This window comes from Tricharina praecox, assembly GCF_024521635.1.
Source record: "Tricharina praecox strain CBS 144465 chromosome Unknown BZA05scaffold_5, whole genome shotgun sequence".
In the NCBI taxonomy this organism is placed as follows: Eukaryota; Fungi; Ascomycota; class Pezizomycetes; order Pezizales; family Pyronemataceae; genus Tricharina; species Tricharina praecox.
In genome coordinates, this window is record NW_026250407.1 from 680,609 (window position 1) to 698,590 (window position 17,982).

Sequence of the window (17,982 nt, forward strand, 5' to 3'; positions counted from 1 at the left end):
CCCCAAGGCCTCAGAGGGACATTGGCTTCTTCTTGTGCTTCCACCCACCCCATTCTGCTCCACGGGCTTCTCTCCGCCGCCGCCGCAACTGTATCGTACCAAGTACTCTACTACCTGGTAACTGCCGCCATCCAGTCGCCAGCGGTGTGGGAAATCCGTGGAAATCTGTGTGCAGCAGTAGGTACTTATGTAATTAATGGGGTGAGATCAATCCTGGACGGCCTCCTGTTTCCATGATCTAAATATCACGGATGGGGCTCCGAAAGCCCCGAAGGCTCAGGCTCGGTCGTGCCCGGCGGTGCTACATACCGTACCGCCCATCGGAGATGTAAAATACAGGAGAATCGTGCCGGCCGACCAACCTCCCGAAACGCTGGTTTGGTTTACGGATCCGTGACCGTGGCGGATATATGCCCCCGAGCTCCCCCCCCCGAAATATGGCTTCGATGCTTGGACTATTGAGACGACGGGACATCTACGCCGTCTTGCAGCTCCAGGTTCCACTGCCGTAGGTACATACTTGGTTCTCGGTTGGATCATGTGAGTCTGGGGTACCTGTCTGTCTGTCTGCGGGCGGAGTGCAGATATCCACCCCCCCTCCACCCACCCTCCCGGGCAAAAACAAAGTTGTCTACACTGCACAGAAAACAGGCATCGAGACTCGAGACCTGGCCAAGATCCCATCCCGGAGCTGGATGGTAACATGTACCTATCCACCTCCTTCCAAGCTTTGTGCTGCTTCCCCTTCCCTACCCCCTTCCCCACCCCCTTCCACACCCCCTCACGAAACCCACTGAGTCCTGACGGTATGTACCACAATATGCAACCGGAGTCACCGCGCCGCGGGTACGTGCATTCCTCAGGCATTCCCCAGCCATATCACGAGTCACGACGCCTCATGACGGCTCACTATGTCATTTCACTATGTACTTCACATTTACTCGCGTCTACATCTACAAGTACATACCTTGGAAATTCCTGTTAAGTTGGTTCGTGTAGCATAGGACGTCTTGTAGGTAGGCAGCTCGTGACTCATGATCCCATCTCCCTCCCCCACTGTCCACTGTCCACTGTGTTCAATGTTGATGAAAGCGCTGGTGGAAATTGGATTGTCCACATGCTCCCCCGCCCGTCTGCGCTGGAGATGAGGGGGGGCATTTAAAACTACCCCCCATCCGCTCCCTCCAGCTGGATGTTGAATGCTGCTTACGATACGAAGTGCGGGAAAGAAGAAGAAGAAGAAATATGCCACCCCCGAGCCCGACAGCCCCACTACCAGTAAGCTCGACCTTCGTCCGGACTCCGGGCAGAATTCTAGCGATGGCGATGGAGATACTTAGATACTGACCCCCCGCGCATCCACAGCACCCCCCACAGCGCCCCATTACCACCCGCAAAAGGCGCAGGACCGGTGACGGGCCCGCCCGCTACCACTACCGCCACCACCGCCAGCAGCAGCATTGTCCGCAATCCGCCGCGAAGGACTTCACGCTTACGACAACAACAATAACGTCGACGTCATCGCACGCCAGAATTCGGGTACGCCTCGACGGCGAGGACACAGCTACTCAATCTCGATGGAGGAGTAGAGTGGTTTCCGGCTACGACCGGCCGGATTGGACACAAAGAGATACGTGTGGCGGTGGCAGTAAAAATGGAAATAGCGAGTCGCTGCTGGCCAGGACTGTTCTGCCGTTTCTTGGGAGGGCGGCGAGTACTAAGTCGTTTCATGCTGCGAGTGAGAATGAGAGTGTTGGGCTGATGAGAGTTGGTGCCCCGGATCGCGGTTTTGGGCTTGGGTGTCGGTGGAGTAGGTTGTGGTTTTTTAGTCGGCGTTGATACTGGGCTTCGAGGCCGGTAGGTGTTGATTTTGATGTTGATGTTGGCGGTATGTTTTTTTTTGTGGCTCTGATGGGTGCAGGTACATATGGTGATGTATCCATCACTTTTTTTTTTCTTAATTGTTCGGTTCCACCTATTGTATATGCCCTCGCAACTATTGCCCTCATGTACGGTAAGTAAGCATGTAAGTATCCGTCAAATCAGCTCGTGTCCACAGAAAATAGCAATCATGGTCAATCCCTCCCTAATCAAGTGCAACCGGGACCGGAACAGCTCTCAAAGCCTGCTTGATACCCTTCTCAGACCTCTTGACCTTATCCATCCAGGATCCCTCGTTGCTGTACTCTCCATCGTCGTCCAGGTGGAGGTGCTTCTCAACCGATTCCTGTTCTTCCGAGGTGAGCTCGGAGAGAACCTGAATGGCGTCTTCCCCGTCGTTCTGCCAGCCGTCGCCAAGGATGAGCTCGCGGTTCAACGCCGAAGAGATGGTGTTCTGGAGAGCGTTGTGCTTTTCAGTGAGCTCTTGCGCCATCGACATCATTGACTCTTGAAGCGTTTCCAGAGACTTGTTGCCAGCGAGGGCGTTCTCGAAAACAGCGTTGAGCTCCTCGTCCCACTCGCGAGAAGATTTCATGCTATGTACGGATGACCAGTCAACACCTCGCACTTGCTATTGAGGGACATAAGTTGGTTTACATTTTCTCTTGGTGGGTCTTCCAGTCCTCGATGGTTTCTTGCACCACGGCCTCAGTTCTCTTCCTGAACTTCTCGGCGTGGTTCTTGGAAGCGACGGCAGTTTTCTTTAACTCCTTGACTGCAGTCCTATCAGCACTGGGTGCCCGAGTGATTGGTCTGGTCTAAACCTCATCGCGTACCCTTCTTCTCAATGACATCTCTGTTTTTGTTTTTCCGTCCTCTCGTTAGTCGACGGTCGATCTTGATACGGATGATGCATGCACATGCTGGTTTAAGTTTATGGGGACGGAAATAAGAAAACATACAGAGTCTGCGACTCGGGTTCATCGCCATCTTGAAGAGACGGGGCGTAGTCGCTGCTACCGTCGGCCCTCTTGTCGCGGCTCTTGCGAGTCTTCTGCGATGGCTTGGTGACCCTGCCTTTTGCTACTCGCATCGATACCACGTTAGCAACGGATTAAATGCAGCATCTGAGCGTGCCCCACCAGTATTGCCGGGCATTGTCGGACTGTCTGGTGGTGATGGTTTGGTCGTTGATTGGGGGGATATTGCGGGCCGGGCTGAGTGATTGGACGAGAGACGGAGCTGGGCCGTGTGATAGACAGTGAAGAATAGCGGCCGTTACGGAAAAGGTTACACGACGCTAACGGCTCGCCTCCGAAGATTTTCGTTCTTTTTTTTCTCTCAGTTCGTGCGCCGTCGGATAAGCCGAGTTGTCTGATTCGATAACTACGACACGATGACATCACCCCTCCCGCGCAAACGAACCGTCTTGGCGAGTTGATATAAAACTCGAAATTGAACTGCCTGCAGGGCAGGACGGCCGGCCACCGTTATCGATAGAGCAACCCCTCTCTCGAAGTCTCGGTCAGCCCCCTCAGCCACACTTTGATGAAGAAAAAAAAAGGCCCATGAAGAGAAAACACTGTAAATAGATAAAGCCCGCTCTGGCCGTGCTGCCCTGCAGAGTGCTTCGGAATGCAAATCTGGTTGCAATCAGTGTGATGAAGTACTGGTACAAAGTACATGCCCAAGTACTTTCTAACACACGTTCTCCTCGCTATACCATCGGTAGCTGCAGACCGAAACACAATCTGACCCGCCTACTGCAAGCCCCCGCCTCCCCGTAGAGTGGAAGCGGAGGTATACGGGGGCTCCAAAAGTTGCTCACCCGAAGGGGGGCGCTTGCGGCTTGCTTGCCTCCAGTCCATATCCCCCATTCGATGGTATTCGATGGGCAAATACGGAATGTGCAGGCGCCCCCGTTATCAGCAAAACTTCGCATGCAATACTTCCCATATCGACAGAAATTGTTTCCAATATCCAGGAACAACGCACAGAAAGCAAAGATGCCCCACCCCCCCCCCCCCCCCCCAAACAGTGTACGCAGTAATGGCCATGTATGGGATGTGCTCTAGGTGCTCTAGGTACTTGGGTATGTGCAGTGCAATGCCGTAGGGCTATCTACGTAGAGGTTAGTGGGTGCTTTCTTGCCGGCGTGCTATACGGTGCTAAGTCCGAGAGCTGCCCCTACCCCGCCGCCGCCAAAAACGTCACCTTGCTACCATTGCCCCGCCAGAGTCACGTCAATCCAACTCATCTATTCTTCAACCCCCCTCCCAGAGCTCCCTTTCCCCAATTCCCCCTCTCTCCATCTACTCCATTGACTGTACAGAGCAACACACCTTCGGTATCGGCCAACCAAGTTCACTGCCGCAATGGTTAAGCACGGAGAGCACGAGTACCTTTGCAGCGAGGAGAAGCGGTTGAAGGAGGACAAGGAGAGGAAGAAGTATTGGAAGAGATGGGGACCGTACCTCAGCGAGTGAGTTGTCCTCAGAAGTTGGGGGAAGAGAGAAATTGCTGGGTGTGCAGTGTCTAATGGATACAGACGTCAATGGGGAACCGTGAGAGAGGACTACTCGTAAGTTTGATACCTTCCATCGTCAACAAACATACGAGCCTTTCTGACTACAAATTAGGGCCAACGGTGATGCCTGGGCACGTATGTTATTCGACGCCAGCACTCGAACCTTAACATCTCGGTACTGATCACTGTGTGCAGACTTTCCTTTCGATCAGGCGAAATCTCGTACCTACCGCTGGGGTGAGGACGGTATTGCCGGTGTCTCCGATTCGCATGCGCTTCAATGCATCTCCTTTGCGTTCTGGAACGAGAAAGAGTATGTAGCATCAATCGTTGCTTCATCATCAAAGTGAGGTGCTGATGGGCGGAACAGCGATATCTTGAAGGAGCGACTTTTCGGTCTGGCCAATCCCGAGGGAAACCATGGAGAATCCATCAAGGAGATCCACTACTACCTCGACAACACGCCCACGCACAGCTACATGAAGTATCTATACAAATATCCGCAGAAGAAGTTTCCATATGAAGAAATTCGTCAGGAGAGCAGGAATCGCGGCCGAGATGTGCCTGAATACAACATTCTGGACACCGGAGCCTTCGCGTGAGCTATCCCTTCCCGCGTTGTGGTCACCGATGCTGACAGCGATTCAGTGATGACCGCTACTGGGATATCTTTATCGAGACGGCAAAGGATACCGACGATGAGGAGGAGATTCTCTTCCGTGTCACGGCATACAACCGGGGTCCGGAGGCAGCACCTCTCCACATCATCCCACAGGTTACTTTCAGAAACACTTGGGCCTGGGGCCACGAGGGACCCGAGAAGAAGCCCAATATCAAGGCGGAAGGCGACTTCATCGCCAAAACAAAGCACTGGAAGCTCGGCGAACGTGTCGTCCAGCTATCACCGTCCCCCGGTGTCAGCCCGGAATCTTCGGATGTCATTCCCAAGTTGTTGTTCACGGACAACGATACCAACTATAAGGGCCTCTACGGTGTCGACAACAAGACTGACTTTGTCAAGGATGCGTTCCACCGCCACATCGTTGATGACGAGAAGGATGCTGTCAACCCAGCTCAGACCGGTACTAAGGCGGGTGCGTGGTATGCCTTCGACGAGGGTGAGGGTGTGCCCCCGGGAGGGTGTGCGGTTGTTCGATTTAAGCTCTCCAGGAAGGTTGAGACCCGCCAGTTCGCGGACGAGAAAGGTGGTGTCCAGAATGAAATCGGCATCGACGAAGAGCTGTTCGACGATATGTTCGAGCTCCGGCGTTATGATGCGGATGAGTTCTACTGGCGCATCTCGCCCCTGCCAATGACCGATGATCTTAGAAATATCCAGAGACAGGCGTTCGCCGGTATGCTCTGGACCAAGCAGTTCTACCACTTGATCTGGGATCAGTGGGCGAATGGTGACCCCACTCAACCGCCGCCACCCCCCGAGCGAAAGAAGATCAGGAACGACAAGTGGAGGCACATGTACTTGGATGATATCCTCAGTATGCCGGATTGCTGGGAGTACCCCTTCTTTGCCGCGTGGGATACCGCGTTCCACTGCATTCCGCTTGCTATGATCGATCCCGATTTTGCGAAGAAGCAGTTGGATGTGTTGACCAGAGAGTGGTACATGCATCCCAATGGTCAGATTCCGGCGTACGAGTGGAACTACGGAGACGTGAATCCGCCAGTTCATGCTTGGGCCACTTTCAGAATCTTCAAGATTGAGCGCAAGATGTACGGTCACGAGGATCTCGATTTCTTGGAGCGTGTTTTCCAGAAGCTCTTGCTCAATTTTACCTGGTGAGAATCTACTCCGTTGGTCCCAATTTCTCAAGCTGATTATTTCAGGTGGGTCAACCGCAAGGACTCTGACGGAAACAACGTTTTCGAGGGTGGTTTCCTCGGTCTCGACAACATTGGTGTCTTTAACCGTTCCGAAGCGCTCCCTGGTGGTGGTACTCTGGAGCAGGCTGACTCCACTGGATGGATGGCCTTCTACTCGCTGAACATGTTGAACATTGCTCTCGAGCTGGCCAAGCATCGCCGCATTTACGAGGACATTGCAAGCAAGTTCTTCGAGCACTTCATCTTCATCAGTGATGCCATGACCTACCGCGATGGCGAGAAAGAGAAGAGTCTGTGGAACGACAAAGATGGGTATGAAATCATGGCATCGTGAGCATATATCGGACAAGAGGCTAACGAGGGTAATAGTTTCTACTACGATGCCATCTCCCGCGGCAGCGAATATTCTCAGCAGATGCCCGTGAAATCGCTCGTCGGATTGATTCCGCTGTTCGCGGTTCTCACCCTCGAGCCGCAAACTCTCCAGAAGTTCCCAGAATTCACTAAGCGCCTCGACTGGTTCATCGAGAACAGGAACGATGTTGCGGAGCGAAACATTGCCAGTATGCGGAGACGTGGAAAGGGTGACAGACTATTGCTTGCCCTCGTCAGCAAAGACAGACTTAAGAGAATCCTGGAGAAGATGTTGGATGAGGATGAGTTCCTGAGTCCATATGGAATCCGGTCGCTCTCGAAGTACCACGACAAGAACCCATACTCCATCAACGTTGAGGGTCGCGATTTCACGGTCGACTACGTTCCCGGAGATTCCAATAGTTCCATGTTCGGAGGAAACAGTAACTGGCGTGGTGTAAGTACTCCGTAGCCCCAGCCAAAGAAACGAGCGACTAATTATTTGCAACAGCCCATCTGGCTCTGTGTCAACTTCCTCCTGATCGAATCTCTGTTGCGCTTCCACATGTTTTACGGAAGTAAATTCCAGGTCGAGTGTCCCACCGGGTCAGGAGACTTCATGCATCTGGGCCAAGTCGCGGAAGAGCTTCAGCACCGTCTGCAGCATATCTTTGCCCGTGACGACTTTGGTCGCCGTGCCTGTAACGCTGGAAGCGAAATGCTCGACCACGACCCCAACTGGCGCGAGTACGTCTTTTTCCACGAGTTCTTCCATGGAGACACTGGAAGCGGTCTCGGTGCGTCCCACCAGACCGGATGGACCGGATTGATCGCAAAGATGATCCACGACTCCGGTGTGAACTGTCGTCTGCCGCATACGCCCCGTACTCCCGGCGCCGCTGCTAACCACTACTTCGACGACATTTTCTCACGGGTTACTAAGAAGCCCCGTCCGTACATGGGCCGTCGCCACAGCACGGCGAGGAGCATCGACGCCAGGAGCGATATCAACGAGGAGGAAGATGAGGAGGAGCGCAAGGCTAGGGAGCGTGACGACCAGGAGGTGCTGCAGTACGTCAACAACCGCCTCAAGCGTGTCATGAGTGTCAGCGGCAAGAGCGAAGCTGGTGACACCGTCGGCTCCGAGGATGAGTTTGAGGAGCAACTAGATGAGGCGTAAACTGTTTGATAAGTGGGGGTTGCGTATTTGGTGTTGCAATTGATTTTTTTCTGTATCTTTTTCCATCTGCAATTTATTCGATACATTTCCTAAGGACTCGGGAAGGAAGGAATTAAGGCCATGTACGTGAACCGTGACTTCGAGTGCCCATTCGTGATTTCTGCTCGTGCTTGGCACACGCGGCTCTTGCATATACGCACCAAACCAGCAGCCTACATACCATGCTCCACCAGCTCCCCAAAATGTGAACATTCAACACCACCACACCACAATCATGACCGACGCCACGCGCCTCAAATCGACCATTTACATTGGTATCTTCCCCCCCCTCTCTCCTTCTCTCCCCCCTCCCATCCACTGACGCCAGCTCCCCAGGTGGCCTCGACAACTCCATCACCAAACCCCTCCTACACGCGGCGTTCCTGCCCTTCGGCGAGATCGTGGAGGTGAACCTGCCAGGAAGCGAGAACGAGCGCGGAGGAGGAGGACACAGGGGGTTCGGCTACGTCGAGTACGAGAGCGCAGATGATGCCGCCGCCGCTATAGATAATATGGACCAGGCTACGCTCGCCGGAAGGACCCTGAGCGTCGCCATCGCGAAGCCGCAGACGAAGGAGGTGGGTAATGTACTCGGTAGTAAGGTCGCGGTTTGGGAGCAGGTATGTGCTATCTTTCTGGGAAGGGGGCGAAGGGGCGGGGTTTGGGGGGGAAGGGGAGGGGGAAGGGGGTTGAGGGCAGAGCTGATAAGTCGCGGGATCACAGGAGGATTGGATCAGAAAGTATGAAGTCTCTGACGAGGACCGGGCGGCCGCGGACGCGGCGAAGGCGGAGGCTATGGCTAAGGCTGTGGATCCGATGCAGGGCTTGGAGGGGCTGGATCTTGCTGGGCCGAAGCCGGCGAGCGAGTGAACGGGCTGGCGAGCGGGTGGGCAGGGCAGAACGGGGGATGGCTCAGGTTTGGGTTGGGGGCGGCGGGTTTAGAACTCATGGGATCCCGATGGCGCGGTCAGATACCTATGCAAACATGATGCTATTGGACATATACAACTGAAACAGCCAAAACAACGAGAACAGTTCACGGCAAGAATAGAAGTTATTGTTCGGAACAAAACTACAATGAAAACTAGCATGCCCTTCCCTCCTCCTCCTCCTCCTCCTCCAGTGCTGCAGACCTCCGACCGGATATCATTACATGTGATTCGGAAGTGCGCGCTTAGTGCTGGTCGCGCGAGGAGCGGTTGAGACGGAGGGTCTTGTCGACGAAGAACTTGCGCGACATGGAGTATCCGGCCACTATTGCTCCGCGTTAGACATGTCGGGAAGGGGAAGGCGAGTGAGACTCACTGGCGAGGGCAGCGCTGTGAACCGCGGAGAGCGAAGGTTAGTTGCTTATACTGTAGATCATGAATTGTGGACTGCAACGTCGACGTACCCAACGACGATACCTGTGAATTCGTTCGTTAGCCACAGTCGATCACTCCCAGCCGGTCGGCGACAGCGGAAACATACCAATGGGGAACAACTCCGGGGGAATCTTCTTGAGCTGGCGGATCCGCTGGGTGATGGTGTGCGCTGCAATCGCCAATCCTCAATCAGTCTTCTGTTGCTCGACGAAAACCGGGTATCTCGAGCGTCGTCGTCGGGGTAGTTATCGTACCACTCTGTTCCTGCTTCTATTGCCGATTGTCAGTTTTTTCCATTCATTCACTCCTTCCTTCCGGTGATGGTGGTGACGATTGGGGGTGTGACATACGGGCATCGGCATGGTGGGCAATTTCTTGTGTGTATGAGCGGAGAGTTTCTTGTGACGATCGATGGGGGACGGAACAGCGAGAGAGGGTATGCTGATAGCCGGCTGGGCCTTTGGGGCGATGGGGGGTATTCTGGCGCCACTAACCGATTAACGTCACTTGCCAAGAAGTTCACCCGGCTGTGAAACTAAAGTTTCTGGCAATTTTTTTTATGTTGCAGACTGAAGAAGAAGCTTGTGTGTAAGGCAAGGTGGGATATCAGACCTACCATTACAGCGACTTCACCACCACCGAAACCCACCACCAACTCGCCCAGCCACCACAAAGACTCGCCCACCATGAGCGACACAATGAAGCGCAAGCGCGCGGGCCTGCAGAAGCTGCACAATCTGTAAATATATCCAACTCATTCAGCAGCAATTTTGCGCAAAAAAAACCCCCAAAAAACTCTAATGCGCAAATTCGCAGGCCGATGCTCCAAAACCTGATCCGCCGCGACCCACCCTCATACCGCGAGGAGTTCCTGCGGCAGCATGGGCACTACGAATCGCAGCGCCTAATCTTCATCTCGCAGCCGACGGCGGCCAATACCGAGGCGTTCACGGAGCTAATCGGATTCATGTCCGCGGTCGCCTCCTCGTACCCCGACATTACCTCGACCTTTGCCGACGACCTGGCGCAATTGCTGCTGAAGAACCATGGATCGCTCGACCATGACCTACGCGCAAAGATTGTCCAGTCCCTCGTTCTCATGCGGAATAAGGATGTCATCACTTCTTCGGCGCTGCTGCAGACGCTGTTCCCAGTCCTCACTACCACCACGAGTAAACAGCTGCGCGGTCAGATCTACAAGTCGGTGGTCACAGATCTGAAAAATTCGAACAACAAGACGAAAAACCATAAGCTGAATAAAGCTGTCCAGGCAGTCCTGTTTGAGCTGGTCGAGGCGGGCAAGGAGGATCATACGTCCACTGCGGGCCTGTGGGCGGTCAAGCTGACGAGAGAGCTATGGAAGCGTGGTGTGTGGGATGATGCTCGGACGGTCGAGATCATGAAGGAGGCATCGTTGAGTGCCAATCAGAAGGTCATGAGCGGTGGTATCAGATTCTTCTTGGGCGTGGATCAGGAGAGGGAGGACCTGGAGAATGAGAGTGAGGACGAGACTGTGGATTTGGGACGGGTGAAGCATCAGATGCAAATCAACAAGAAGAAGGGAAATTCGTGGAAGAAACTGGAGAAAGCGCAGATGCAGCTGAAGAAGGTGCGTCCACATTCTCACCCTCTTGACGATAAATGGCCTCTAATGACCACAAACAGAAAGAGAAAAACAAGCTTAAGCCACACCCCCTCAACTTCTCCGCCCTTCACCTTCTCCATGACCCGCAAGGTTTCGCCGACCTTCTGTTCTCCAAGCACCTCTCGCGCAACAACAAGCTCACCCTGGAGCAAAAAATCCTGGTCCTACAACTAGTCTCGCGTCTCGTGGGACTGCACAAGCTCAGCGTACTAGGCCTATACTCGCACCTCCTCAAATACCTGACCCCCCGCCAGCGGGACGTAACACAAATCCTGATCGTGGCGGCCCAAGCCACGCACGATCTGGTGCCGCCGGACTGTTTGGAACCGATCGTGCGGAAGATCGCGGTCGAGTTCGTGTCGGAGGGAGTAGCGGGCGAGGTCGCAACCGCGGGGTTAAATGCCATCCGCGAGATCTGTGCGCGTGCGCCGCTGGCTATGGACTCTACGCTCCTCCAGGATCTGGTCGAGTACAAGGGCTCGAAAGATAAGGGTGTCATGATGGCGGCCCGCTCGCTCATCACCCTGTATAGAGAGGTGGCGCCAGAGATGCTGAAGCGCAAGGACCGCGGGAAGGTCGCGAGCATGGGAATGGCTGAGCACACTACGCTGCGGTATGGTCAGGAACAGGAGGGTACCATCGAGGGTCTCGACCTGCTGGAAGCGTGGAAGGAAGAGCAGAAGGCCGCCAAGCGGGCGGAGCTTGGCTTGGATACAGACGACGAGGACGAGGAAGAGGGCGAAGAGGATGCCTGGGCCAAGTGGGAGGTTGAGGACGACTCCAGCGACGACGAGGACGGTGCTGGTTGGGTCAATGTCGAGAGCGACGGCGAGGACATCAATATCAGCGACAGTGAGGACGAGGGCGAGCCGAGAAAGCAGAAGAAGAAGGTCAAGCTTTCTGGTGATGATGACGATGAGGCGGTGAAACCCGAGGCTGTCAAGACGGAGGAGAAGAAGCTCTCGATGCTCGCTACGACGAAGATCCTTACGCCCGCAGACTTTGCGAAGCTGGAGGAGCTGCGGCAGGCCGCTGGACTCGCGAAGATCATGGGCAAGAAGCTGACGTACGCACACGCACACTCCCTTACTCCACCTTCCATCTACATGATTGCTAACTAACCCAACCAAACAGTCACGAAGACGCCGTCGAGAAGAACATGATCGAAGGCCGGCTCCGGCGCGGCAAGTCCGACAAGGACGCGCGCGTAGAGGCAGTGATGGAGGGCCGCGAAGGGCGAGAAAAATACTCATCCAACCGCGGGAAAAAGCTGGGCGAGAAGCCGCACTCCACCACCAACAGGGAGAAGTCGCGGAAAAAGAACTTCCTCATGACGCTCAGAAAACATAAGAGTGGCCAGAAGATGAAGCTGGTCGAGACGAGACGACTGCTCAAGGAGAGTAAGGATAAGCGCCAGGGAAAGAAGAGGTAGTGGGTGAGTCTTTACATATATGTCTCGGCCGTATGTAAATGTATACATAGTCGAACGGGCGATCTGCAGTGCGGCCGGCCGGCAGTAATTCACGCGGGAAAAGAGAGAATACCTTACTATCATTGTCACCGAGTGATGACAGTGCATGCCATGTAACCAGCCCCCATCGGGCCTCCAGCAACGTGAATAGATTATGTATGCTCAATCCAATCGGCTCAATCACCACATCCGACTTACTCTACTCTAGATCTCCCCGCAATTGCAGCCCAGCACACCCACGCAAACTGATTCCTCCATCTTTATTTCCTGGCTGGATATAACTCCGCGATGAGCACACGCCGCACTCAGCCCCCCAGCCCCCCGTGCGCAGGAGGAAAGAAAGAAAAAATACCCACACACTCGTATCCTCCCGTCCCAGCGTTCGCAATAGGTATTTGGGTATGTGGAGCGCACAACATGAGCGGCAGCTACCAGGTAGAAGTATGTAGAGTACCAAGTATGTACCAAGTATGCTTATCATGTTCCTAAGCATGTTCCTAAGCATGTTCTGAATTGTGTACCTAATTATGTACCTACGAGGCTACGAACGTGCCACGCCCAAGCTCAAACCCAAGCCCAAGCTCAAGTTCAAGCTCGAGCTCGAGCTCGAGCTTCGCCTCCACCGGAGTTCGGGGGGCTGAAGTTACTCTGCTCTATACATTCTGTTCTATGTAGATACTCTACTCTGCTCTAATCTGCCCTAACTCCACCCTAGAGAGTCCTAGACCTAATCATTCTTACCTAACCATTCTTACCGAGCGGCGAGCGGCGAGGACGAGGACGAGGACTGGGCCAGGACTGAGCCGGGCCGGGCTGGGGCCGGGGGGGGGGGGCTAACGTTGACTCGTTGTGGACTGGTACATACTGGGACTGGGAGTGGGACTGGGGGTGGACTGGGGCTCGTTGTAAACTGGCACCGGGACTGGACTATGACGGAACTGCACTGGTTTGGGAGACTGGAACTGGCCTGTGGGCCTGCGAGTGGAGGCTGGTCGACGGGGCTCACCGGAAATACTTGCTAGTACCTATTCTACCTGCTCTACCTATTCTCCTCCGGCACACACATACACACACACGAGTGCTCTTGGAACCATACGAGCTCTTGGAACCCCCTCTGTGTGTACAGTGCGAATGCTCCCAACGATGGGTGCAACTACAACAGCAATTGCAACAGCAACTGGGCACTGAGAATGGACATTGAACGGGGGGAGATGTAATACGGACTGATAATGGTTACGCAGAAACACTGCATCTTCCGCCTGTCTTCCGTTTGTCTGTCTGCCAGTCTAGGCAACCGTGCGCCGCAGCAGCCTTGCCTTGCTCCAACTCCAAGCGACTCACTCCCCTCACGACTCACTCGAGACATACATATCCGCCCGGCATCAGCGGAAGTGACGTATTATGTAGGTATGTTTTTTCGATGATGATCCGGGGGTATGTAGAGTACCGGTACCGGTAATATCTCCAGTTCTCAAGTTAAGTTCTCAACTTCTAGACCTCCAAGCCCCCCCTCCCCCACCACAACCACCACCACCATAATGGGTATATTTACACAATCGTCCCTTGTCCCTTGTCATCTAGTGCAAAAGCATATAGAAAACTCCAGTTCCCTTAAAAGCACCAGCAACCAGCAACCAGCAAAACTCCCGTCCGTCCCACCGTCCCGTTCCCAAGCCAAAAAAACGAAAGAAGAAAGAAAAAGAAAAGAAAAGAAAAGAAAAGAAAAGAAAAGAAAAGAAAAGAAAAGAAAAGAAAAGAAAAGAAAAGAAAAGAAAAGAAATAGGTATACTACAACAGGGGTAGATAAAAGCTCATAAGAAAAAAAAAAATTTTAAGATGAGAATGCATAGTGACTATGATCTTGGCGGCGGAGTCCTGACGATATCATGAAAATCCTCCGTGAAGTAACTATTCCTCGCGGGCGTTCCGGCCATCGTCGACGGCGCAAGACTCACTCTCGACGGCGTGGTGGGTAACCGTATGCCCTCCAGCCCCAGCCCGCCATTGTGCCCTCGCCGAGCGCCAACACCGCCGCCGGAAGAGGATATGCCCTTTTCACTCTCAGCACGGATCGACTCCACGTCCCACAGTTGCGAGGAGGAAGCCACCTGATTATATTCTCCCAGTTGCTTATCATCCGACCCTCCCAGCCCGCGCGACGTTGGCGACGATGTTGTCGGTACCGCCGCCGCCGCAAGACTGTTTTGTTTTTCGGTCTTCTTGCGGAGCTTGTAGCGTTTGATGAGGAAGAGGATCGCGATCAGGATTACTATGGCGCCGATGAGACTGCCCAGGACGGGACCGAGGATGTGGGTGTTGGTGCTGCTGCCGTTGTTGCTGCTGCTGCGGTCGGTAGTGCTTGGTGTTGCGCTGACTATCACTATCGGTGTGCTGGACGTAGACACGCTGCAGCCAAACGTTGATAGTTCCATATTTCCGCCGTTCGCTCGATTCGCGAGGTAGAATTTCATGCTTTCGTAGTCGACCGAGAGGTATGCCTGTGACAGAAACGCTGCGCCAAAGACCCCACTGGTCTGGCCAGACTTTGCCTCGAGGACAGCGGATATCCGAACCGTTTGCTCAGTGGTCGTGTTGAGACTCCGACTCAGCACCTCCGATGGAATCGTGGCGTTGTAGCCATTGCGTAGGGTTATGGTGAGGCTTCCTCCGAATGACTTTGAGTATCGTAAAATCCGGCCATACTGAGTGGACGAAGGTACTTTGATTTCGGAGCTGTTCAGGTGGCTTGAGTCGGCCACGACAGCGCCAACGGCGCGCTGGAAGGCGGCTGCGATGGGCGAGGGAAGTACCAGTTGGTCGATGGTATTATCCAGGGTCGCCGTGAAGTTTGCGGCGGGAGCGGCGAGCACCACCTGCTCGCCGTCTTCCTTGGTGAGCGTGATACGCTCGACCTCAACGTTTAATGCTTCGCCGTTTGGTTCGGCCAGTTCTGATTCGTAGAGACTCCCGCTATACCGGGATCTGTCTTGGCCGCCCAAGACAAGCGAGTCGATCGACAGCGTGCTAGCATCGTAGCTGAGACCGTAGCTGCGGCTGGGGATTATCTTGGCCTCGTATAGCTCTCGAATCAACGTCGAGTCCGGTCCCTGCGGTGACATCAGCTCCGGTTCCGAAAAGCAACCAGCCATCCCGACGTGGAGACGGAAAAGAAAAGGAAGAAAAGAAACTGACCAGCCCGATGATATTGGACGACGGATCGCTGTCGGTCTTCTTCTCGACGTAGGTGAGATTGTATTCCTCAATCTTGACATCGAGTCCCGAAAACCGCAGCGAATTCGTGTCGGTGCCGTTCCCATTCCCATTCCTCACATTGACAAAGGTGGCATCATCGACTATCGAGACCGACATCCATAGGCCGGACCCGCTGTCCTCGCCCAGTTGAACATTCACACGGCCGGCATGATCGGTCGTGGTCGTGTCGGTTGTGGTGGTATTCCCGAGAAGGACGAGTGGCTGGATTCCGCAATCGACGGCGGCGCTAGCAACGGCGGGAAACAAGACAGCGACTGTAAGGACGACGGCCAGGATCACGGTCGCCATCGAGGGCAGGGTACATATGGTCGGTGTTTTTCGCAGCAGTGGCAACATCCTGATTGGGGGTTATGGGCCCTCGCGTGCAAGTCGAAGCATGCAGGAGGAAGGAGGAAGATGAAGGGAACAAAGGGACAAAGGAAAGCAGACGAGGAATTCGCAAACCTCGCAAACCGGAGGAGGATCGGAGGAGGGGGGGTGGATGGCAGTCAGATATATAGAGTCGAGCAGAGTCGAGCAGTAGAGCAGAGCAGAGTAGTCCCGGGCGCGGGCTGCCTACATCACGCAGCAGCGCACACCAACAACCAGTTTTTTATTCCCTTGCGTCGCCTCCGCGTAGTCCGCATCGTGCGCCTGGCCGAGTGTGTGTGAGTGGGAGCGGGTTGGGTGTGCGTGGGTGGCTTTTTTGGGGACGATACATACACACGTATTCGGCAGGGCGAGCACCTAGAGCGGAGTGGGTAACTGGCAGGCTCGAGTAGGTAAGAGTCCGCTGCAACTGGCCTAGCAGGTACATGTCAGTTGCTTACTTAGTGAACCTGCTGACAGCCGGGGACCGGGGGGGTATAATTAGAAGGCTCACCCTCGCACTCTGGCACTATCGCGCTCCCGACGACGACAACGCTGCTCGTCTTCCGGAGAACCTGTTCTGGCGGAGCGAGCGAGTTCGCGAGTCGCACGACCGCTGCTTTGCTGCTTGCTGAGTCTGCTCTAGTCGCTCAGAGCGAGCCCAACTCTCCCGCCGGGGATCGAACGCCTAAACCGGGCGCTTGCATATGCAGACCCAGTGCCCACCCATCCCCCCGAGAGGTGGAACTTCCCATCCGCCCTTGGTGGTCGCTCTCGAATGTCCATCTCCTCCATCTTCTCCATCACCTCCGTCACCGCCGTCACTTCGGCATTCTCAGCCGTGCGCGCAGTTATGCAGCAAGTGGATCTCGCATGCAGGCCTATTCTCTCTCTCTCTCTTTCTCGCATGCCGACCCTACATCATCTGCATACATACCATAATAATACCCTCGACCGCAATGATGATTAAACAAAAACAACGCCCATCGATGCGGAAGGAGCTTTCGCTCCAGCTGGTACACACATTTACATACATAACCCGAGGCGCTTACCTTTCGGTCGCATCGAATGCGTCGGTGTAGGAATCCCAACCCAACAGCCGTGCAACAACTTGGGGTCCGTTTTCACGGTGCTAGGCGCCCGCCGGAGGCTGGAGCCTGGCAGGCAAGCTGTTCGCGCTGGAGGGCTGGAGGGGTGGGGGGGAGGGATCGAGGGAGGAAAACATCCCACCCATCATCACCCTTGTGCATGCCAGGCACCGGATACTTACTACTCAGGCCCTACATATACCGGTACTACATAGCCGATGACGGGGGACGGTGGGTGAAGCGAGATTGCATAGGTACAGAATGCCGCAGTGGACGGCCCTTGCCTCGCGGCCTCGAGTCGCGATGCGATCCCTTGGTATGTGTCTATAGTATAGGTAGTATGTAATAGGTACACAATTATGCGTCAGCACCCGGACAAACGATCGACTCGATGCGTGATGGTGAATTACCTACCTCCTATGCACTCTATGTATATCATACTCGCCCCACCTGCGCCGCGCCTCTCCAGGAGTCCAGGGGAGCCGAGACGGCGGCACCCCCTCTTCTCCTTCTCCTTCTTCTTCTCCTTCTTCTTCTCCTTCTGGCGCACGGCACACTCCTTCCGGCCGGCTGGATACGGTACATACATAGCCTCGAGAATCCCAATTGGAGGCTATGTATGCAATCGCGTGTCGAATCGACGTCCAAATAAGGTGCGGCTCGGGGCACGGGTGAAGTGTCAGTGTCAATGCCAGGTACCATGACCTCCAGCTCAATGCCATCGAGAGAGAGCCTAGCAGAGGCTGCGGCCTGCGGGATCGCTATCAATGGAATCCGAGATCGCTTCCGTGGAGCTTTGGGTAGGTAGGTGTGTAGAGTACATAAAATATTTCTTGTGGGTCTGCGATGTGCTGGTGGTGGTGGTGGTGGTGATGGTGGAAAGAATGGGCTGGAGACCGTAAAAACTGTAGTGACTTTGGAAGCTTGTCTGTCTGGGACTCTGGAACATGCCAACGCAACGAGCGCCATC

The 17,982-nt window shown here is 54.5% G+C and overlaps 6 protein-coding genes across 6 annotated transcripts; 3 read left to right on the plus strand and 3 right to left on the minus strand.

Annotated features, from left to right (window-relative positions):
* Nucleotides 1-1,963: 1,963 nt before the first annotated feature.
* Nucleotides 1,964-3,217, minus strand: BZA05DRAFT_464903 (uncharacterized protein). The gene is made up of 5 exons (XM_051487746.1): nucleotides 3,024-3,217; nucleotides 2,844-2,964; nucleotides 2,718-2,737; nucleotides 2,539-2,656; nucleotides 1,964-2,477 (listed from the first exon to the last, which is right to left on the minus strand). The coding sequence occupies exons 1-5, from the start codon at nucleotides 3,037-3,039 to the stop codon at nucleotides 2,087-2,089; spliced, it is 666 nt and encodes a 221-aa protein (XP_051342038.1). The 5' UTR covers nucleotides 3,040-3,217; the 3' UTR covers nucleotides 1,964-2,086.
* A 688-nt stretch (nucleotides 3,218-3,905) lies between these two features.
* BZA05DRAFT_389761 (Six-hairpin glycosidase-like protein) lies at nucleotides 3,906-7,921 on the plus strand. The gene is made up of 9 exons (XM_051482805.1): nucleotides 3,906-4,363; nucleotides 4,430-4,462; nucleotides 4,521-4,543; nucleotides 4,604-4,721; nucleotides 4,779-5,006; nucleotides 5,057-6,205; nucleotides 6,254-6,562; nucleotides 6,620-7,061; nucleotides 7,116-7,921. Exons 1-9 carry the CDS (start codon nucleotides 4,257-4,259, stop codon nucleotides 7,782-7,784), a joined length of 3,078 nt encoding a protein of 1,025 aa, XP_051342039.1. The 5' UTR covers nucleotides 3,906-4,256; the 3' UTR covers nucleotides 7,785-7,921.
* BZA05DRAFT_389765 (uncharacterized protein) lies at nucleotides 7,910-9,013 on the plus strand. The gene is made up of 3 exons (XM_051482806.1): nucleotides 7,910-8,098; nucleotides 8,160-8,443; nucleotides 8,547-9,013. The coding sequence occupies exons 1-3, from the start codon at nucleotides 8,059-8,061 to the stop codon at nucleotides 8,691-8,693; spliced, it is 471 nt and encodes a 156-aa protein (XP_051342040.1). The 5' UTR covers nucleotides 7,910-8,058; the 3' UTR covers nucleotides 8,694-9,013.
* On the minus strand, nucleotides 8,861-9,650 carry BZA05DRAFT_389766 (uncharacterized protein). Its single transcript, XM_051482807.1, has 6 exons — nucleotides 9,538-9,650; nucleotides 9,442-9,457; nucleotides 9,294-9,356; nucleotides 9,217-9,229; nucleotides 9,129-9,142; nucleotides 8,861-9,077 (listed from the first exon to the last, which is right to left on the minus strand). The coding sequence occupies exons 1-6, from the start codon at nucleotides 9,547-9,549 to the stop codon at nucleotides 8,998-9,000; spliced, it is 198 nt and encodes a 65-aa protein (XP_051342041.1). The 5' UTR covers nucleotides 9,550-9,650; the 3' UTR covers nucleotides 8,861-8,997.
* Nucleotides 9,651-9,768: 118 nt separating this feature from the next.
* Nucleotides 9,769-12,378, plus strand: BZA05DRAFT_349265 (SDA1-domain-containing protein). Its single transcript, XM_051481249.1, has 4 exons — nucleotides 9,769-9,926; nucleotides 10,004-10,796; nucleotides 10,853-11,898; nucleotides 11,967-12,378. Exons 1-4 carry the CDS (start codon nucleotides 9,874-9,876, stop codon nucleotides 12,262-12,264), a joined length of 2,190 nt encoding a protein of 729 aa, XP_051342042.1. The 5' UTR covers nucleotides 9,769-9,873; the 3' UTR covers nucleotides 12,265-12,378.
* Nucleotides 12,379-14,060: 1,682 nt separating this feature from the next.
* Nucleotides 14,061-16,229, minus strand: BZA05DRAFT_389777 (aspartic peptidase domain-containing protein). The gene is made up of 3 exons (XM_051482808.1): nucleotides 15,496-16,229; nucleotides 14,412-15,410; nucleotides 14,061-14,354 (listed from the first exon to the last, which is right to left on the minus strand). The coding sequence occupies exons 1-3, from the start codon at nucleotides 15,910-15,912 to the stop codon at nucleotides 14,157-14,159; spliced, it is 1,614 nt and encodes a 537-aa protein (XP_051342043.1). The 5' UTR covers nucleotides 15,913-16,229; the 3' UTR covers nucleotides 14,061-14,156.
* Between the last annotated feature and the right edge of the window lie 1,753 nt (nucleotides 16,230-17,982).

Bases quoted from the DNA above. Each gene is read 5' to 3' on its own strand.
- BZA05DRAFT_389761 (XM_051482805.1), top strand. From the start codon at position 4,257: ATGGTTAAGCACGGAGAGCACGAGTACCTTTGCAGCGAGGAGAAGCGG. The intron at 4,463-4,520 runs GTAAGTTTGATA...ACTACAAATTAG, and splicing joins ACCGTGAGAGAGGACTACTC to GGCCAACGGTGATGCCTGGG. The intron at 4,722-4,778 runs GTATGTAGCATC...TGGGCGGAACAG, and splicing joins GCGTTCTGGAACGAGAAAGA to CGATATCTTGAAGGAGCGAC.
- BZA05DRAFT_349265 (XM_051481249.1), top strand. From the start codon at position 9,874: ATGAGCGACACAATGAAGCGCAAGCGCGCGGGCCTGCAGAAGCTGCAC. The intron at 10,797-10,852 runs GTGCGTCCACAT...GACCACAAACAG, and splicing joins CGCAGATGCAGCTGAAGAAG to AAAGAGAAAAACAAGCTTAA. The intron at 11,899-11,966 runs GTACGCACACGC...CCAACCAAACAG, and splicing joins ATCATGGGCAAGAAGCTGAC to TCACGAAGACGCCGTCGAGA.
- BZA05DRAFT_389777 (XM_051482808.1), bottom strand. From the start codon at position 15,912: ATGTTGCCACTGCTGCGAAAAACACCGACCATATGTACCCTGCCCTCG. The intron at 15,411-15,495 runs GTCAGTTTCTTT...ATGTCACCGCAG, and splicing joins CGTCCAATATCATCGGGCTG to GGACCGGACTCGACGTTGAT. The intron at 14,355-14,411 runs GTGGCTTCCTCC...GAGAGTGAAAAG, and splicing joins AACTGGGAGAATATAATCAG to GGCATATCCTCTTCCGGCGG.
- BZA05DRAFT_389765 (XM_051482806.1), top strand. From the start codon at position 8,059: ATGACCGACGCCACGCGCCTCAAATCGACCATTTACATTG. The intron at 8,099-8,159 runs GTATCTTCCCCC...CCAGCTCCCCAG, and splicing joins CAAATCGACCATTTACATTG to GTGGCCTCGACAACTCCATC. The intron at 8,444-8,546 runs GTATGTGCTATC...GCGGGATCACAG, and splicing joins AGGTCGCGGTTTGGGAGCAG to GAGGATTGGATCAGAAAGTA.
- BZA05DRAFT_464903 (XM_051487746.1), bottom strand. The intron at 2,738-2,843 runs GTATGTTTTCTT...AAACAAAAACAG, and splicing joins GAACCCGAGTCGCAGACTCT to AGATGTCATTGAGAAGAAGG. The intron at 2,478-2,538 runs GTAAACCAACTT...ATCCGTACATAG, and splicing joins AAGACCCACCAAGAGAAAAT to CATGAAATCTTCTCGCGAGT.